Source organism: Pteropus alecto, unplaced genomic scaffold (genome assembly GCF_000325575.1).
Source record: "Pteropus alecto unplaced genomic scaffold, ASM32557v1 scaffold58, whole genome shotgun sequence".
NCBI classification, from domain to species: domain Eukaryota; kingdom Metazoa; phylum Chordata; class Mammalia; order Chiroptera; family Pteropodidae; genus Pteropus; species Pteropus alecto.
In genome coordinates this window covers 345,506-361,003 of record NW_006441950.1, presented here as the reverse complement: position 1 = coordinate 361,003, position 15,498 = coordinate 345,506, and the positions used below count along the sequence as shown (strand labels likewise).

The following is a 15,498-nucleotide window of genomic DNA, read 5'->3' as shown; positions in this document are numbered from 1 at the left end:
AAAAACTTCTTCTAGAAACAAAAAAAAAGAAATTACATTCCAATGTTTCATTGCTTACTAAACAGGATAAATACTATACTTTGCCTAAATCAAGGAATACAGTTTGTTGAATGAACTAAAAAGTATAGATTAGAATAGGAGTGGCATGTATTTGAGAACTATCAAGTATTTTGCTGAGCCTAAAAGTAATAGCAATGATTTTTTATTTAGTCATTATTTACTAAAAAATAATTGTAGTAAACTGACAAAAATATTGAATGTTGGCAACACAGTCTAAATATCTGTATTTTTCCAAAACAAACGGCAAGTAAGTGACAGGTTTACTTAAGCAAGTGGAGACCCTATTGATTCTTTAAAAAGATGTATCTGGAAAGTGCTCAATAATTTTAAGGCTCTGTCAAACCATTATTGGCATGAGGAAGCATATAATATGCAAAATAAGCAAAAATAGCCCACTGAGTCTGCAGTTATGCAATCCGTGAAATCCTGTCATCATCCTTCCTAACAGAGTTTACCAAATTGAAAAGCCTTGGCTCCTTCTCTTTAGTGTTGTCATGGATAACTCACTAATAGCCAAACAAAACAAACAGGATAAGAGAGGAAATGTCACTGAGTTTCAAATATCTTTAGCACTTGAATTGTTGATTTTTTTTTCTTTCTTTAAGAAGAAAAGTTTTAGCAATAATTTCTATAGAATATGAGACAAAAAGACAAACAAAAATCTTAATCAGTCATTACTAGATTGTAAGACACATAAAAATGTAGTAATCAACTGGATTTGACTCCAAAGGCAAAGGAAATAAAAGCAAAAATCAACAAATGGGACTAAACTAAAAATCTGCACAGTGAAGAAAACCACTATCAAAACCAAAAGGCAACTTACTGAACGAAAAAATAATATTTGCAAATCATATGTCTGACACAACTCGACAACTAAAAAACAAGCAACCTGATTAAAAAATGGCAGAGGATCTGAATAGACATTTTTCCAAAGAAGACATACAGATGACCATCAGGTTCATGAAAAGATATTCAGCATCGCTAATTATTAGGAAATGAAAATCAAAACCACAGTGAAATATCACCTCACACTGTTGGAATGGCTATTATCAAAAAGACAATAACAAATGCTGAGGAGGATGGGGGAGAAAAAGGAATCCTGTAGACTCTTCTGGTGGGAATGTAATTTGGTGCAGCCACTATAGAAAACAGTATGACAATTCCTCAAAAAAAATTAAGACTAGAACTACTATATGATCAAACAATTCCACTTCTAGGTATTTATCTGAAGAATATGAAAACACTAATTTGAAAAGATATATGCACCCCTATGTTCACTGCAGCATTATTTACAATAGCCAATCTATAGATGCAACCTAAGTGTCCATCAGTGGATGAACGGATAAAGAAGATGTGGTATATATACAAGGCAATATTATTCAGCCACTAAAAAGATGAAATCTTGCCTTCATGACGACACGGATGGACCTTGAGGGTATTACACTAAGTGAAATAAGTCAGACAGAGAAAGACAAATGCCATATGATTTCACCCATATGTGGAATCTAAAAACAAAAACAAACAAACAAAACAAAAACAAATTCATAGATAGATAGAACAGATTGGTGGTTATCAGAGAAGAAGGGGGTTGGGGAGGGCATGAAATGGGTGAAAAGATTCTATTGTGTTATGAAAGATGGTAACTAGACTTTTGAGGGTGGTCACTTTGTAGTGCATATGATGTTGAATTACAATGTTGTATACCTGAAACTTATATAATGTTATGTATCAATTTTACATCAATTGAAAAAGAAGGTACTACCCAAGGGTATCCCTAATGCTTTTTGGCTCAAGTAAATAGCAACAGAGTTTACAAACTGGCTCCAGGGATACCCACAGAGAGAAAGCAAACAGGGGCAGGGAAAGACAGGGTTTAGGAGCCTACCCTGAGGTGAGACCCAGGCCAGGTGGGGAGATGAGCCACTCCAAAGCTGTAGGCATCATGGCACAACCTCAGTCAAAATTCCGTTGTCTTCTATAAGCAAGCATTTTCTATAACAACAACATCTCCTACATGTGTTAATCCATTTCTTTGTGGGCAGAGTAGCCTCAAATTTAGATTTTTACTTCCCTGAGAAATAATACAACACTTAAGTGCTTTTACCAATCTAGTTAGTGGTCAATACTGAACCATGAGTTTTCTCAGTCTTTAAGCAAGAAATAACCCACATCAAATTAAAGATAGCATTTCAGTAAATGTAAACACATCCTTTGGTTAATTTTCACAGTTATCATGGCAGTCTACAGAAAACTCTGAAGACCATCTTTCCTTTTGAAATAAGCTCATCTGTCAATTAGATGGAGCTGATTTTCTACCCATATTCTTGCTGAGATTCTCAAGTGCTGAACTGAAGCTCCATTCCCAAGTTCCTCAAAAGAAAAAGAAGGGATTCAATCAGCTGTTCTTGTCAAAGTCAGATATTTACAATGAAACAAAATCACTCATCTTGATGTTTTTCATTCTTGGATGGAGGAGTGGCGAATAGATCTGTGGTAATCCTCTGGACTGCTAATGTGTTCAGGTAAATCATAGCCCCTTAGGAAATGTCCACTGTTTTGTTGAGCAAAATAATATAGTTGTCTGGCTAGTAGAGGTTCGACCTTTAATAAGAGATTTTAATAAGACATTACTAAGATATTGTTTTTAACATCCTGCCATCATTAAATAACTCTATATCTAAGGGTTCAGCTAAGTTAAGTACAAAGTTAGGTGCTATAACACACCAAAACATTTGGTGTTTGGAGCCTTCTGCAGAACTAATTCTTTGTTAGTCCTTCCACACACCAACCTCTAAACAGAATCTACTTAATTCTGGGTTTCAATTGAAGAAAAGTTAAAGATAATACTTTTAAATCATCTGCCACTTGAAATTTACATTTAACAGAATCTGAAGCAAATCAGGTAAAATAATGAAATTGAAAGGAAATTCAGTGTAATTTAGGTCAATTTTTCCACAACTGTAGTTTGACATCCTGAACAATTTACAATTCTGGGATAACCTAGATAATTCATGTTTCTAAACCAAAGAGAAAAGAAAAAGAAGCAAAATCAACAACAAAACTTCTAGTGTGGGAAAAGAAAAATGAATTGATCACAAATTTATATAATTTGGTTATTGGCGTGGATCACATTCACCAAAAAAATTCAACTTTCAGCTTTTCCTGAATTTACAATATGTAAGAAAACTAAATGTTTTCAGTCAATTATGCTATTAAATTGAGCCTTTATGTTATTTGATATTTAGCAACTTAAGCATAACTCATATAAAGTACTTGAAATAAATTAAATCCATAATAAAAGGAGCAGAAATCCCTGAGTGCACATACATCCATTTTCCTTTTCTGCACAGTAGAACATGATTTCAGGGATCCTTGCCTGAGGAACCTATCCTTGCCTAACTTAGAGGAGAGTTAGTGCATCCAAAACCCTTAAAATCAGACTGTTGTTGGAGTTTATCGCCAGTTTCTGAAATATTATTTATCAATGCCAAGTTTATTTAGTCATTTCCTATCCTAGTTGTTAACAAAATATCAATTATTATATTAATAATTATATCAATCACTGGAGAGGATTCGTGAGAAAACTCTTCAGTCTATGGGACTATATTTTTGTTTATTGGTTGGTTAGTGTTTGATTTTACAATCAACAAAGGGAGGGTTGTATGTTCAAGTTTAGATAGTGGTTTACTTCAATTTTTAATAAGAAACATTATCAGAGCTAAAATATGACCTGAATTTTTACATTATTAGGTAAAATTTTTAACCTTTGCTGCTCATTATCTAGGCCCATTAATAACTCTTAAAGGTATGTAGCAATGTAAAGTTTTAAAATTCAAAAATCCTAAGTATTCAAAATACTTTTTTTGTGGCAAATTAATGCTAAGTATTATCTATATATATAGACTTTTTTTTTCTTTCCTTTTTTATGAAAAAAGATGTTTGCTTGCCAAGGTTGAACACATCTTAAACTCTGCTAGAGAACATTATGATGGTCTGATCTACTTGAATTCCTTGAAAGACAGCCTTCTCCAAATAAGACACGGCCCTTGGTTTTCAATAATTAAATAATTTCTAAAAATCCAGAAATAAAAGAGGATTTTGGAAATTTTTGGAGGAGACCTACAAAATACATAAGTCAATACAATAGCTTCCATTTGGGAAAAGATTCTCCATCAAGTGAAGATCAGCTGGACAACATTTTAAAAGCTATATTAAATGTGGAGAATTTTACAGGGCAACTTTTAGCATCAGTCCTTTTAAATCCTTATAAAATGAGAATATGACAATTTCCTTGAAAAATAAAAAAGATAGGACAGATGAAGCCCATGGTTGCAGGTTACCTCTTGTTAGTGATGAGTAGATCTCTAGGGCTGGGAATAGCACTAGGGGCTCTGGGCTGCACTCCCTACACTGTTCACTGGACCATGCTTCCTCCCTCACTATTTTCTTAGGTCACTTGACATTTACTTTTCATCTGAGACTTCTCTAAATGGGACCCTGCCCTTGATGATGAACAGAGAAACACTCAATCATTTGAATATGACTAAATACTCACGTGAGCAGTGATGAGCTTCCTTTGCCTCTGAGGATCTGGAAATTCTTCCCCAAAGCAGAGAGTTACCTGGAATCTTGGCAGGGAACGGCCATGGTGAGCAAATGCTTGCAGCTCTGGAGAAACCCCATGAGGAAAAAAAAAAAAAAAAAGCTCAAAAATCCTCATCACTGAGTACATCAAGTTAAAGCAGGAAACAAAACCTCTCTATTGGTTCCAAAGACTAAAATAGGAATAAGTACTCTTTATTTCTCTAAGTGGAGTTCTTAGCTTTTAGACCCCAGATGCAAAATTGCATGTACATGATCATATGTGTGCTTTTCCTGAGAAGGCTTCAGGTTTCACTTAATTTTTTAAGTGGAAGGTTCCCTGCAGATATAGAACCTTACTTTGCAGCATTGAATCCAGGAGGATACAAAAGGTAGCAGAAAAGAGTAAAGGAGGAAGAAAAAAGAAAAGAAATGCAGCCATGCTTAGGCAAAAGAATAATTTATACAAAGAAGAAATTTTCTTTTTAAAAAAACAGAATTTTCTGACTTGTCCCAAGATTACTTAAAACCTCACCTCAAAACTGCTGAGCCCTCATAATCCAATATCTGTGTCACTCAGAACCACTATGTGACTCAAGTACCACAGAAAATGTCAGACTTTATCTTGGAGACTGGGCACCAGTTAGGGACAGCTGTAACCCACTTGGCGCTAGGACCAATCTACGTGACTTTGAGCTGATTTCTTGCCTGTATTCTGAGACAGACGATGATTTGAGGTGAAAAAGTGTAGCAATGAAGCACTAGGGGACTCTACTTTTATGGATGTGTATATCCTGAAGCCACCACACCTACCCTAAGAAAGCAAAACAGATTGGAACACTGTTGGAAAGACACATGTTCAATCCCTGATGTTGACCCATGTCCCCTTGCCCATATTCAAGATGACTCTTATGCCTCTAGGTGCTGCTATCCTTTCTGCTAGAGTTAAACATCATGTCCACAAAAGAAACACGCTTACACAGTCTCTGCTACAATTTCTGCAGAACAGCACGGTCGCTGCATTTTTATCAGATCCACACCCTCAGGTTTTGCCCCTGGGGACTGTCCCTAGTAGTCTGCAAATCCTGAATGGGTAGATATCAAAGATTTCCACCATTCTCTTCAACTGAAGAAAAGTTTCTAGCTAACTCACTGTACTATTTGACTTCCTGCTATTTTTTCTCTTCCAGAATTCAAATCAGACCTAATCAACTTAGAATGTATAAAAAGCATTCACACTAAGGAGGTCTGAGCTAATCAGGGTGGTGAGTTGACACAATTCTCTGAAAAAGTCATGCCGCAAATGCTTCATAACATGAGAATGTTCTGTGGGAACTCTTGATTATGCACAAGCTGGTCTGCACAGCTTCAGTTTTTAAGTTCCTTGCACCTCAGTGAACACTTCAAGATAAGAGGTTGCCGTGGACAAAAAGCATAGCTCTTGGTTACAGAAAAAGGAAAAAACCAAAACAACTCTTGCTCACTGTTAATCACCAAGTTCTAGGTAAGTGAATTCACAGCCCGAGAATGTTCACAACACATCATGCCTGCCCGCTTCTTGCCTGTATCCACTTTTTAATTCACTGTGATTGAAGCCTAACTTACAGTCTAGTTAGAATGGAAAAAGTCTACCTTCCTGAAACATGGATGGCGAGAGAAACCCAGAGAAACAAGTGCCATTTCCCTGGGGTTCCTTAATTAAAGCTTTAGCTTTAATTTGGTAGCTTCTGGATCCAAAGAGACCAAGATCCACAATCTCTGAGGCAATCCAAACCCAATGGGTTCTTTCAGACCCCATTGCAGAATATAAGATGCAGACAGAGGCATCCCTCAGCAACTCTTGGCTCTTCCTCGGGCCCCTACTGTGGTCACCATGCTGGTCCCCAGGACAGACAGGACAGTCACAACACAGGATCAGAGGCAATTCTGCAGCTCAGTGACAGAGTGAATTTCTCACTGCAGTGCTGCCTAGGGGAACCAGAGACTCGGTTCTCCCTCTTCCTCTTGTCACACCTCTGTGGGAGGGTTAGTTACAGGGAGATATTTGTTTGGGGCCTCAAAAAAGAACTGAATCTGGTTAACTTAAACCCAAAAGGCTAAGCAAATGTCAATGGGTGCCAGAGCACAGAGAAGTTTCATATTTTTATATTAAATGAATTGAATCAAGATGCATGTTCAGAGAAAGGAGAGGCACATGAAAACCCAAAGACATAGAGTGTTTCTATAGGGGCCACTTATAAAATAATAGGTTAAGGATAAGGTAGAGGAAGAATTTGCAGTTAACTGGCAGGTTAGAACAACTTTATCCCTTCTTGCCTGTATCCACTTTTTAATTCACTGTGATTGAAGCCTATAGTCTAGTTAGAATGGAAAGAAGCAACATCAATATAGACAGCTAAATGAAGCAGCATCAATATAGACAGCTAAATGAACTCTCTGGATGAAACTTCAACAATAACGTGGCCGGAGGTTTCACAAAAGCCAGCCCAGGCTAATTTAATTGTTATGAAATCAAAACTAGGAAGGCAAAACTTACTGGTTCTGGAAAATATAATTTGAAACACTCATATCATAATGATAGTTCAAAACCTTCTCATAATTTCCCTTTTGCAAAATCAGTTCAACACACTCTATCCTTGGTTCCTCCTGTCAGAGGGTATTTGCATAAGGATAACACATCTCATAACCAAGAATGTTAACAATACACTTCTAACATTTACAATTTTCTTAAGAACTTAAAAAAGCTGAAATATCAACATATATGCTTGCTGAGATCATATCACCAATATAACATAGACTTTATTAGTAGGTGACTATTTGTTGAATTCCAGAATGTCAAGTCATCAGCCTGAAGCACAGTTACCTTGAGCAATCCTCCTCCCTCTTCACACTCCTCAGCTGATGGAGAGGAGCAGTTAGTAAAAGGAGAGGTAAGATGTGAACCAAACAAGAAATCTATTCTGGGATCATGCTTGGTGGGCTCAGGTGTTAACAGAAGGAATACCTATGTCTGGGGCAGGAGTGACCTATTGTTTTTGACCACTGTGGTAGACATGCTATCATCACCTTATCTCTGTGTAAGGCTCGCAGGTATGGGCACTACATTCTAATCAATAATTAGGTACATTACCTGATAAAAACTGCTGTGTGTCAAAGAGCTTGCAGGTCTGGTCTCTCTCTAGTTTGTTGGGCCGGTCGTTGCACAGTGCCAAGGGCCCATCCCAGTAGATCCTGCTCTGGCACAGTCTTTTGGCATAAAGTCCATCAGGAGCCATCCAGAGGACCACGCCCCTTTCTAGGTGGCTCAGCAGTTTCTCAATGTTTTTCCTCTGGCCATTGTCCTCTGGATAGGGGAAGAGGACCTGGTCCAGGTTACTGGCATCATAAGTGTGCCCATGGGAGATCCGACAACCTTCAGGGCTGGCCGTGGTCAACTCTTTCACCAGGATTTCCCGGTAGTATAAGCATATATGGAGCCGGCAGTCTGAAATCACAGAACTTCGGGGTCAGTGCTATGGGAACAAGGATCATTGCATACCCATGAGGATGCCAAACTACTAGCCAGAACAAAGAGGATTTAGTGAGACACCGGTGTCCCAAGATGCTCCATAGAAAGTAAAAAGTTCCAGGGTCAAGGAAGTCTAGAAAATGCTGCATGCCTTTATCTCCCTCCTGGAGATTCACAAACAATGATAGATATAAGAGAAGTCCCACAAGAAATCAAGTTGATGTTGTCTGACTCCGCATATTGCAAATTTATGTGACCATGGGTTATTTGGGGGTGAGGTGGGGAGCATAACTTTCCTTAGTTTTCTGCAAAATATATTTGACTTGTATTAGAGAGTACCACTGTTGAGAACTTCCTAGTTTTTTTTTTTTTTTCCTTTGGTGATGGTGGTACTAGTGATGACAATACATGTCAAAAATACTAAGTCATACACCACTGAACAAAAATTTATCTTTAAGCATGGCAATCAGTTTTGATATTAAAGGAAGTAGACCTAAGATTAATTTCTACTAGCAAAGAGAATATAATAATGTTTCAGAAAAAAAAGCAAATATGCCCACACATCTGAAACTACCCTAAAATATCAATATGATGTTATTTAAGTAAAAAAGAAAATAATTATATATCTATGCATGTGCACATTGAAGTTTTAAGAATGCTAAGCACTAAGGCCTTATCGGTGGAGATACTGGGTGGTGGAAATATGGTGTTTTTATTTTCCATTTTTGCTTGTCTGATTTTTTAAATTAATTTTTTACACTGTGTATGCAATACTTATATAATAAAATCTATTAATGTGGAAAGAAATGAATCAATGAGATAAATGTTCTGAGAGTAAAGTCTACTGAAATTCTACTAGGTTATGTGTTTAAGTTAACTCTAAAACTGTGCTTTCTAAAACATTTAAGAAGATAAATTCATTTATGAAATTTTATGACCCACAGACGGAAAGGACCAAGCTAAGTTTGCAAAGGGCCCCTTAAGTGAAATGCAAAAGGGCTTCATGGCTAGGCAATTGGTAACTGCGTGGATTTAAAAATGAATGGGAATTGCAGTTCTCTAATAAATGTGCTCAAGGTGATAATTAATCTGCGTTATGCATACCAAAAACAGAAACCCACAAAACCCTCTTATTCCTCAATGGCAGGTTTTGAGACTTAACCCACATACTGTCTCAATTCTCCACTTCAATTTCTGCCACTGCAAACAGTGGGTGAGAGCTAGCTCAGATGGTGTACCCTGATGAGAGTGGGAGTTGGCCATTAGAGGTGACTTGCAGGGCAGGTTTCATTTCATTTAATGTCATCAGAAATCACGAGGTCACAGGGATATAAATAGCTGTTTATTTCCTACTCTTTAGTAACCCACACAAGTCTTAGGTGCTTAAGAAAAGGGTTTGAAAGTTTCTGAAAACAAACACAAGCCTTTCTGCTTAGAAAATTTCCTCCCCTCTATCACACTCAGGAGCATCTTCGGCAGTAGCCTCATTCATAACTTTGGAATTGAAAAGAACTAAATGATAAAAACTCCAGCTCCCCTGGAAGCGAGAAGGGTGCCCACAACTCTTGTTTCCTTGTAACCTTGAGAATTTAATTTATATTTTCTATTACTGATTTTTAAAGAAGCTGGGGAGGGGAGGGGCTAGGTGAGAATTAGGGAACTTAAGTTATTCATTTTTAATATAAATACAAATCCCACTTTTAAACAATTCAAAACATTATCTAAAAATAAATACGCATATATCATATGTGTTTAGTATACCTTGAGATCACATGTGTTTAGTATACCTTAAAAAAGGAAAGATCTCCAAGGTGCCAAAATTCTTTTAGAAATGGAACTTTAAAAATCATATTTAATCCATAATCTTTTGCAAGACATATGAGGAAGACCACAATACACATTGGAATGCAATGAAGGCAAGGAAGCCAGAACTAATGTTCCCAGGAAGCTGATGAGGAAAACCCATTTGTGGCTCAACCTTGGAAGAATGATCAGCTTTTCAAAATGAGAAGCTCTTTTCTAGAGAAATTATACTACATTGTGAGAGCGTTAGCCGAAGAGGGGCCCTTGGTAAATGAAACTGGAGTGTTTGCATATTCTTGGAAATTCAGATAGATGTCAATGAAAACTTAAAATTACTTAACCAGTACGTAGAATTGCATCACAATCATAAGCTGGTTTTTCAATGCTAACTTTTCTAATGGTGATCCTCATTCACACAGGTGAAAAGTAAGATGTGTCCACGTTTACTCCAGGTACCAGCTGGAGGAAAGCGAGTGTCTACAGGCTGTGCTCACCAAGAGACCTATCAGATCCACCCAAAGGTGAAGGTAGAGCACTGCAGAGGCTAGCCTCCAGTGAGTGCCTTCAGATCCCGAACGCCACACTCACCTGAAAGTGCCAAAGCTTCGGCAGACCTTATGCTTGGCTCTATGGGGATTCCAGGGGCCTGGGACTCAGATGGGGCACAAGCATAAAAGGTTCCTGTCACCTGGCAACCTGTATTTGCAAATAAAAATCAGATGATGTCTAAACAGAGTCCTCCACACATAGGGAGGCAACTTCTCCCTGAGTATGGCTGCTTAGCCCCTGGCAGGTACACCAACCCTGAGAGGGAAGGGCTTCTGGCCAGCCCTTCAGAGCTAACCACTGGCTCTCTCTAGAGGTAAAGACAAGCTGAAGTCCAATAAGAAAAACCAAAGTTGAGGGAAGGAGCCTTTTCGTAGCTTTGGAAGGAAACTTGGAACTCTCCCTCTGTAATTTTCCCTTCTTCCCTCTCTCCCTCCAGCCAGCCTGCCTGCCCATTACTAGTGTGTGTGTGCGTGTGTGGTGAGAACATTTAAGGTCTATTCTCTTAGCAGCTTTTCATATATTAGAGTATTAACTACAGTCACCTAGCTGGGCATTAGATCCCCAGAACTTATTCATCTTATTATTGGAAGTTTGTACCCTTTGACTAACATCCTTCCATAACTGATAAACAAGGAAACTGAGACTTAGAGAGATGAAGTGATTTACCCCATTCACACAGCAAGTTCACAACAGAGCTGTGAGCTCAGGTCTACATGAGTTTTCATGCCAAAGAACCCAATTAAAAACTTACAAATTATTTATGTTTGTTTAGCTTGCTACCTCTGAGTTCAGGGAAAAACTGAACCATGACTCCTGGCAGCACAGTGCTGTGTGTTGCATTAAACATTAATAGAGAAAGACCATATAACAGAAACTAATTTTTCTGGCACTTTAATTAATCTGGTCACCTATGTTTCAAAATACATCTGCCTATTTCATCTTTTTGCACAGGTCTAGGTATTGTCTCTTTATTAAGGTTATTAGTTCAATAGAGCCTGATATACTAGACACAGGTCTAAATTTCAAAAACCAGTTAAATGTTAGCTAATTCCTCCACTATGCTATGGAAAACCAATCTTTGCTGCAAATCATTCTTGAAAAGCTAAAAAACTGAATTCTGAGCTTTTTTTTTGTAAACATGTGACTAAATACAAATGTTACACAATGGTGTACTTCTTCAATACTTTAAGCTAAGAGTGACCTGGATATGACTGGAAAAAGGGAAACAGACCAAATTGTAAAGGAGCAAATATTCCTAAAACATACAAAAGAATCTATGTGTTGACCTTTCTCAGGATTTCTATTTAAATAACTCAAAAGTTCTAAAAGCTTATGTTTTGCCGTATTAAATATATCATGTGAAATTTTCTCTTCTTTTAGCTTCTGCTAAAAGATCTCATCTTGATGTCCGGGGAACTCCTTCCTACAGGCGTGGAACCACATCTAACCCAGAATGAGCAGAGCTCTTTGGGATCCAACACCAGCACTAGGCATCCTGTGGAGATTTTTTGTTACTTTTTTTTTTTCATAGTATTTATTCATTCCTTTTTCGTCACCTCTAATCCCAAGAATTACAATGGGCATACCATTGTTTAAGAGAAATATACTAGCTCAATAATCTCCTGGTGTCCTTATAGAGGGAGGGGTTGGGTACAGCTGTAGTCAACCTGTTTTACAGATGTGTAGACAGAAATAGACCAGAGAGATTATGTGGCTCTCAGTCAACATTAATGGACACTCTAGGAGGGGAGACAGAGACAGCTAAAATCTATTTTTTGCTAAAGAGTAAAAATAAAACAAGATTACTTGAGGAGGATGGAAAATGTTAACCTATTGAACAAATAATTTAAAAAACATAGGCAACAAGTTTGACATCTGACATCCCTTGTCTTAAGTGGAAGGCTGGGCTTTGGGTTAGATCTGAAACTGAATTCTAGTCCCTTACTTTCACAGGGTACATTGCTTCTACAAAAGATAGAGCAGTTTTTAGCTACCTGCAGTGATCTCTGTGATGTTTAAATAAGATCTAACATAAGGTAGTTATGAGCATAGGACCTGGCACACAGTAGGCTAGGCGTGAGTAAACCTTGACATCTTTCCTCTGAGAACCCTACCATCCCACAGGAAAACAGAAGCCTCTCCTTCACTGTATATGAGGTCCTTCTCAGCAGCTTTGGGAAGGGGAAAGAGCTGTGGTACTGGCCAGTAGGACAGATCAGGAGAGACCAGGGCCCTTAGTCCAGGTTTGCTCTGCTGGGTTAGTGGCAGCCATAGGAACCAGCCCCAGCACAGTCCTTACCATTTTCACAAGCCGGGCCTTGCCAATGGTGGCTTCGGGGTCCAAATGTCACAGGACATTGATATGGGATTTCGGGGTGTGGCTGATCAGGGACGTACTCCCTCCAGCTTCGGTCGTGGGATGGCATCATGTAGTTATGAACCTGCTAAAGGAACAAAAGAGAGGAGTTGAGATGAAAGCAACTAGTTCAGAAGAGGACAGTTGTTTGGCATTGGGAAAGGGGAGCAGATTATTTTATGTCTTCCCAAAATCCTCAGGGAGTTTGGCTGGTAGCCAAATCATTTTAACATCTGAAAGACTTTGGAGTGAATGGCTCATCACGCTAGGTGAAAACTAGCCATAAAGAATAAAAAAGCACAATGGAGTCAGTGTGTAATGATTTATGTAAAGCTTCATCATATGGCTAAACCTGGCACCAAAAGTACTGTAAGAAAATTTGCCTTCTTTTCCCCACCAAAGCGAGTACAACAGAGATGTAATTCACACCAGAAAAATCTAAAGAGATCAGCTGCCCTGTGGTTTCACATGATAAAGTACTACTTCCAAAATCTTCAACTTCCACAATAGGCCTGTTTCCCAGAAGATTTCAGAATCAGTAGTAGAAGTCTATACCAATAGACAGACATACCCACCTCTCTCCTACTTAAAACTAACACTGATAGCATCATCAGGTGAAAAGTGAGCCATTCATTTAATGACTAGTGATTTAATTTGGCTGCTTGACTAATAGCAAAAATGAAGTCATGCTGTTTTTGTTTGTGTGTTTTTCCCATTGTGTGGCCTCACACAGACCCAGCCTTCCCTTCTGGAAGCCCTGCGCCCTGCACCATACCTGAGCGGGGAGTGAGGTATAGGGAGTTGTCATGGTGTAGGGGTGGCTCATGGTCATCTGTGAGTCCTCCAGGGTGATCTGCTTTGCTCCTATGTGTTTACACAAAAGGGAAACGGCACAGTGTGAAAAAAAGGAACTGACATAACTAAACGTCAAATCTGAGAAAAATATGAGGATTTAATTCCTAGAATGCATAGCTCAATGTTGACAAATAAGGCATTTTTAGGCAATTCTCTTGTTCGTTCCATTAAACTGATTTCTACAAGGTCCAACTTATGGTGGACAGGTAGAGAAATGACATGCTGTGTGTGAATGAGCCTTGTGACATAAAGAGCCCCATCAGCAAAATGTCTGCAATGAGGTCACCTGTATTGTTTGTTTAAAATGGAGATTCTTGGACTCTACTCTGACACACTGATCAGACCCTTGGAAAGAGGGAATCTGAATTTCAATAAGCATCACAGCTGATGACTAAAAAAGTTGACATTTTTATTACTATAAATAGTAACAGTATATAGATATATGTATGCTTCCTTTCTATAAAATGGTGAATTATGAAAGATTAGTAGATAAGTAAAGCTTTAAACAAGTTTTCCTTTTTTTTTTTTTTTTGAAATTTGACCTACATCTTAATAGAACTAGCTGGAAAACACACACATGTGCACAAAACAGATGCACACACATATGTGCACACATACAGGCAGAAAACTGAAGTCTGAGAAAGTATTCTACACTAATACCACAAGTGTTTCAATTTATGACCCAGAGAACTTGGACAATGAGCCTGCTGGGCTTGAACATGAGGCAGATGGCAGGCAGGCTATAAAAAATAAATGAATGAATGAATGAATGAATGAATGAATAAATAAATAAATAAATAAGTGAGCCTTAGAGTCAAATTACAGTGTTATAAGTGTCAGACTGCCAATATTCTGGGACCCAAACCCTGAAAGTCCCACCTTTTTTGGCTCCCTCAGGAACAATCCTGTATACTTTGTAGGGGTCTGAGATGTCCAGCTGGCTCCTCTCAACCAGTTCTTCAAAGTCATTGCTTTTGTTCAAAGCACATCGTAAACGCGTCTTCCAGGTAGGAGGGTCTGGCTTATCAATGCCTTCTCGGAACTTTCCTTTAAATAGTGCCCAAGCCTGGTAAGAAAGAAGAAGGGAAAAGTTTAAAATACAGGTCTTTTTAAAAAGGATCTGGGAATTGTGTTTCTAAAGAAAAGAGGGATACTTACTTAGGTCCTTCAAATTTACACTGTTGCTCAAAATATAGGACAAAAATATACCAGGTGTCCTCTATGTAAAATACTGTTTGTCACCTGGGTCTCATTGCTGAGTCGAAGACAAGTGGTTTGAACATTCTCTAAGTAATTGTAAAAGGTGAGTAAAACGTGAAGGAACCCTGGAAAAGGCCCTGCCTACCCAGTTCCTGAAGCGGATTTGACTGGAACTAGGGACAGATCTGTGGGATGAGCTGTAACTCACAAAGTACCTCTGGATGGCCAGTCTGAGGTATTCTGAGAGCAAATTCCCTGAGAAAGTCCTCTTTGCCTTTTCTGCCCACAGGTGGTGGGGCTGGGTCTTAATGCACAGTTCATTGTGTAGACTCTCTAGGGGAAAATGATCACAACAGGGACACACACACAGAGGGCGAGAGAGGAAGATCCAGAGAGAGGCCCAAAATAGAGATCCTGAGAGGCAAAGAGAGGAGGAGAAAGAGTGAGAAATCCAAATGAGGATTGAGGGACGGGGGAGAGAGGAAAAGAAAAAGATGAAAGAAAGAAGAAAGAAGAAAGGAAAGAAAGAAAGAAAGAAAGAAAGAAAGAAAGAAAGAAAGAAAGAAAGAAAGAAAGAAAGAAAGGA

At 38.4% G+C, this 15,498-nt stretch overlaps 1 protein-coding gene across 2 annotated transcripts in view; it reads right to left on the bottom strand.

Annotated features, from left to right (window-relative positions):
* Positions 1 to 1,544: 1,544 nt before the first annotated feature.
* IRF4 (interferon regulatory factor 4) overlaps positions 1,545 to 15,498 on the bottom strand; it is a 16,751-nt gene continuing 2,797 nt past the window's right edge. The window contains exons 3-9 of one of the 2 annotated variants that reach the window (XM_006918859.3): positions 14,592 to 14,778; positions 13,633 to 13,721; positions 12,801 to 12,945; positions 10,541 to 10,648; positions 7,772 to 8,125; positions 4,616 to 4,728; positions 1,545 to 2,661 (exon numbers count right to left, since the gene is read on the bottom strand). In XM_006918859.3, coding sequence (XP_006918921.1) covers positions 2,518 to 2,661; positions 4,616 to 4,728; positions 7,772 to 8,125; positions 10,541 to 10,648; positions 12,801 to 12,945; positions 13,633 to 13,721; positions 14,592 to 14,778 — 1,140 coding nt within the window. In that variant the 3' untranslated portion in view covers positions 1,545 to 2,517. The remainder of the gene's footprint in view (positions 2,662 to 4,615; positions 4,729 to 7,771; positions 8,126 to 10,540; positions 10,649 to 12,800; positions 12,946 to 13,632; positions 13,722 to 14,591; positions 14,779 to 15,498) is intronic. The other variant, XM_015594819.2, reaches the window with a different exon arrangement.